The 4,059-nt window shown below is 37.6% G+C and overlaps 1 protein-coding gene across 1 annotated transcript; it reads right to left on the bottom strand.

Moving 5' to 3' along the window:
• Positions 1-504: 504 nt before the first annotated feature.
• On the bottom strand, positions 505-3,667 carry rpl10a (ribosomal protein L10a). Its single transcript, XM_028453336.1, has 6 exons — positions 3,584-3,667; positions 3,080-3,151; positions 2,917-2,997; positions 1,046-1,194; positions 799-971; positions 505-718 (listed from the first exon to the last, which is right to left on the bottom strand). The coding sequence occupies exons 1-6, from the start codon at positions 3,586-3,588 to the stop codon at positions 548-550; spliced, it is 651 nt and encodes a 216-aa protein (XP_028309137.1). The 5' UTR covers positions 3,589-3,667; the 3' UTR covers positions 505-547.
• Between the last annotated feature and the right edge of the window lie 392 nt (positions 3,668-4,059).

Raw genomic sequence — 4,059 nt, 5'->3', positions numbered from 1 at the left:
TGAGTAAAATCAAAGGTGTCTATGGCTACCGTCCAGTTAATATCTTTATTTCCAGTCACTAAAATGTTTAGTGGGCACCAGTGTGATGCATTTCATTTATTATTTAAATGTATTACATTGTTTTTTTTTTTTAGTTTCTCAAATTAATGACCAACTCCCACCATCAGATATTCTTCTCCCACCCCCCTCCTAGTTAGTTTCTTGTCTTACACACTTATTGCAATAAATTGTAAAGGATTTGTAATTTGTAGATATTTGTAAATATTTTGGGTGTCTGGCATTTTTGTATTTATCTTCATCATGGTCTTGTATGTTGCAAAGTAAAATAAATAAAAATGTTTACTCTAGACAATCATCGTTATTCTAGGTATGGACAAAAAGGTCATCAGCTACTGGTATTTAATTTGAGCTTGTAGTTCATAAATCATACATTCAAGAACAAAACCAAATAAATGTGTTTAGGAAGACCATCAAAATGTTAAACCCAAGAAGAAGTCAGAGCCGTTGAAAATTGGATCAACTCCACTTTTATTAGAAGAAAGGGCGTTTAGTAGAGGCGCTGAGGTTTGCCCATAGTGCTCTTAACGTACAGCGCACGCACATTCTGCCAGTTCTTCTTCAACAGAGACACCAGGAAGTTGACAGCCAGGTGGATGTTATAAACCAGCTCGTCTTCTGTCATCTTCACGTGTCCCACAGCCACAGCCAGACAGAGAACCTGTAGCACAGAACAAGGTGGTGAACACAAAGAACATACAGAGAGGAGGAGAAACACTAAGCAGTCCTAGACAAACACACCTTCTTCATCTGGAACTTAATGGTGGATTTGACCTCGTCCACCTTTGTGTTCATGTTCTCGTTGTGGGTCAGCAGGGAGGGGAACTTGCCAGCCTTATTCAACCCAGGACCGAGAATACGAGGAATCTGCTTAATGAGAGACTCAGAGGCCAGGAAGGCATCGTACTTCTTAGCTGTAAGGAAAAACTCATGCCATTAGTGTAAGGTTTGATGAGTAAGTAAACAACTGAGCACATTTAAGTCCTACCGAGCTTCTTGACTAGTTTTTTGTTCTTGTTCAGCTTCTTCAGGGCCTCAATATCCATGTGTGGCATGTCAGCAGCTTTGGCCTCATCACAGTGCTGCTGGTCCCCGAGGACGCACACAGAGAACTTTGGTCTGGGGAGAGTCTTCAGCCTGAACAACACATTATTATTGTGTTATTAATACACACACAGGGGGTGCATAATATTTTTAAAAAATGAAGACGTTACAAAAGTGCAAGTTTAACTTATTTTTTAAAAGTGTTTATTATTACATAAATGTGCTTTTCAACAGAACCAAAACACATGTACTGTAAAGAATCTCTTAAAGTTTCAGTTAGAGATTTTAGCTTGCATTTATTTAGGCCAGGATTCAACTCCAAATTCTCTAAGCTCAAACTTGGGAAACAGCTGTCCAGATGTAGTGATGGTCCCTCTACTATAGCTCTAACAATTGTTTTTGTTGTTTGACTCTATTCATCCCCGTTTAAAGCAATTTCAATTTATTTCAAAAAGCTGTGAATTAAACAATGAAAAGGAACCAATAGTAGGATTGTTCAATAAATAGACCAACTGTCCTTTAAAGAAAAGCAGTGTTTACAACTTAAATTAGTATTTCTGAGCCCCTGGTTTTAGAATTAATCCAAGCTTTACGTGTTGTCCTCATTCGGTTTACAGCCCTGGGGCCTTGTTCATAAAACAATATATAAAAAAAAAAAGTCTCATTTACATACATATGGACACTATGACCTATAGTCCCACCCCCTTGTCTCAGATCTGGTCACATGCAGTGCACCAAGACTTTGGTCTTAGAACTAACGCATTCTCACATGTTTAAGATGTAATCCTCATTTTCTGACTGATTTCTACTAACTTTGACAATCATATCATTCATTACAGTAACGTTTTTATACAGCTTGCATGATGTAGTGAAATAAGTTAACATTTAACTTTTTTTGTTAAAGAAATCGCTACACTTTGTTTTTATATGAGATCTAAAAAAATGCTTAAAACTTTTCAACTAAGATTTGTGTCGGAGTTTATTCAACAATAGTTTAAGGCAGCAATTCTTAACTGGTTTCTTATGTTGGACTCGTCTTATTTTGAAAGAAACTTTTCTTTTGACAGGCATGCTGTGAAATGCATGTTGTAAAGCAAAATGTATAGATTTGTTAAGCTATTTTTCTTTTTAAACCAAATTTGGGTGGTTGAATTCTTAAAACAAAAAACAAAAAGTGGGTCACAAGTTAATGACCAAACTGTTCCCAGGACGAGACCAGTTGAGAACACCTGGTTTAAGGTCTTTATATCACAGATCAGTGAACAAAAAACCAAAACAAACCAAAACCGGTATACTGTATTCAGTCCAATCCCAAATTTTGAGACGAAAATATAATTTTATTTATTTTTGAAATATCAGTTATCATTTTCTTTGATTACCAATAATCGGTATTGGCCCTAAAAAATATGTATGCAGACATTTCCGTCACGTGCATATTATTTTAAGCATTTGGTAAACGTGGCTCAAAATCTTACATAAAACAGAGCAGAAAAGTTCTTACCCATACCACCACAGAGGCCGGAGTCCAGCTGACCGTTTAAAATGTAAATTGGTCGGCTTGAGGACATGAACATGAAGTCCAGCCACTCAAAGCCTCCCCTCATGTTTTAAGACCCAGGGTAGGGGTCCGTCTGCTTTGCCCGAGCCGAGTGGGCTTAGTCAGACTACCCAGAGAACTTCTCCATGTCTGCCTCTGGCCTGTCAGTGGTTTTAATGTTCTAAACAATTATAGATTAAATACTAGGTGTTGAGAATGGACTGACTGGGCTGGAGGCGCACAGGGAAAAGGTCGGGTTAGGAGGTAAAAAGTCGAACCTGACGGTGCCGGAGAAACGCTTGTCCTTCTGGGGATCATAGTTTTTCAGACTGATCTGCAGCTCCACGCTCTCCACAAACCTGAAGAAACAGAATATTCATCATTCATATACAACTCTTCTTTACGGAGTCAGTCAGTCAAATAACGTGTATGATCACTTACTTCCTAGGCTTGGTCAAGGAGCCCTGTAGGACCTCCTTTACAGCTTCATACAACGTATCTCTGGTGAGTTTACTGTTAGAAAGACAAGACTTATTAGAGCAGCTACGGACACCCAGCAGAGTCAATTTTAAGAACTTGTGCTAGTGAAACGGCGATGCTACGCTACAGCACAAAAAAGGATGAAAATCAAACAATACTGATAAAATAATACACCTATCAATTCAATAATGTGAATTCGTCACTTCTGATGATCGATCAAATATCTTAAGCCATGTTAAAAGTGCAGATGATAGTGGATTGTGTCTCTGAAGGTAGCACACTGCTAGCTTAAACACTGTTAACCGGCACACGAAACTTCTGCCTTACTTTACTCTCCACAGCAGAGACTAATAACTCGGCAAACCACCCAGTACAATATATTTATAAATTTAGACATTTATTCCACTTAATAAGGACATTAATAACCATTAATAAGCGACTTTAAATGATAAAAAAGGCCCAAACCTCATTTTAGCGGCCCCTTCCTACGTCCTGCCACACTGAAAAAGGAAGTGACGGAGGAAGTTACGTCAAATAAAGGACCAACGCGGTGACGTCACCTGGGACGCCGTACGCTCCTCTGCGAAATTTATAAAACCACTAAAAGTCAGTAAAGTGACAAATTAATGAAAAATAATAATCATACAATTAAAGCTTTTATTGTGTTTAAAACGGGGACGAAAGCGTCCTTTAAATATTTTTGAAATGAACAGTTAATTAAATTTACGTTACAAAAACAGTTGTTTCACAATCAGAATCCATTAATTGCCACTTTAATTAATATATTTTAAATTGCCTTTAATGTGTAAAACTTACCCAATTAAACCATAAAAAACGAACTTATGAGATATGTATGAGCCAAATCCCATAATTTGGGTGTGAATGTGGAAGATGATCTGAGGCAATGAGTATCTTCAGCCTTGTTTATGAATAAACTGTTA

This window comes from Gouania willdenowi, chromosome 7 (assembly GCF_900634775.1).
Source record: "Gouania willdenowi chromosome 7, fGouWil2.1, whole genome shotgun sequence".
Lineage (NCBI taxonomy): Eukaryota > Metazoa > Chordata > Actinopteri > Blenniiformes > Gobiesocidae > Gouania > Gouania willdenowi.
Note: the sequence above shows the minus strand (reverse complement) of the source record. Positions and strands in the feature narration are given on the sequence as shown.

Excerpts from the sequence above, each read along its gene's own strand:
- rpl10a (XM_028453336.1), bottom strand. Across the intron at positions 1,195-2,916 it reads CGTTTCTCCGGCACCGTCAG|GCTGAAGACTCTCCCCAGAC; the intron begins GTTCGACTTTTT and ends TGTGTTGTTCAG. Across the intron at positions 719-798 it reads TTAAGTTCCAGATGAAGAAG|GTTCTCTGTCTGGCTGTGGC; the intron begins GTGTGTTTGTCT and ends TCTGTGCTACAG.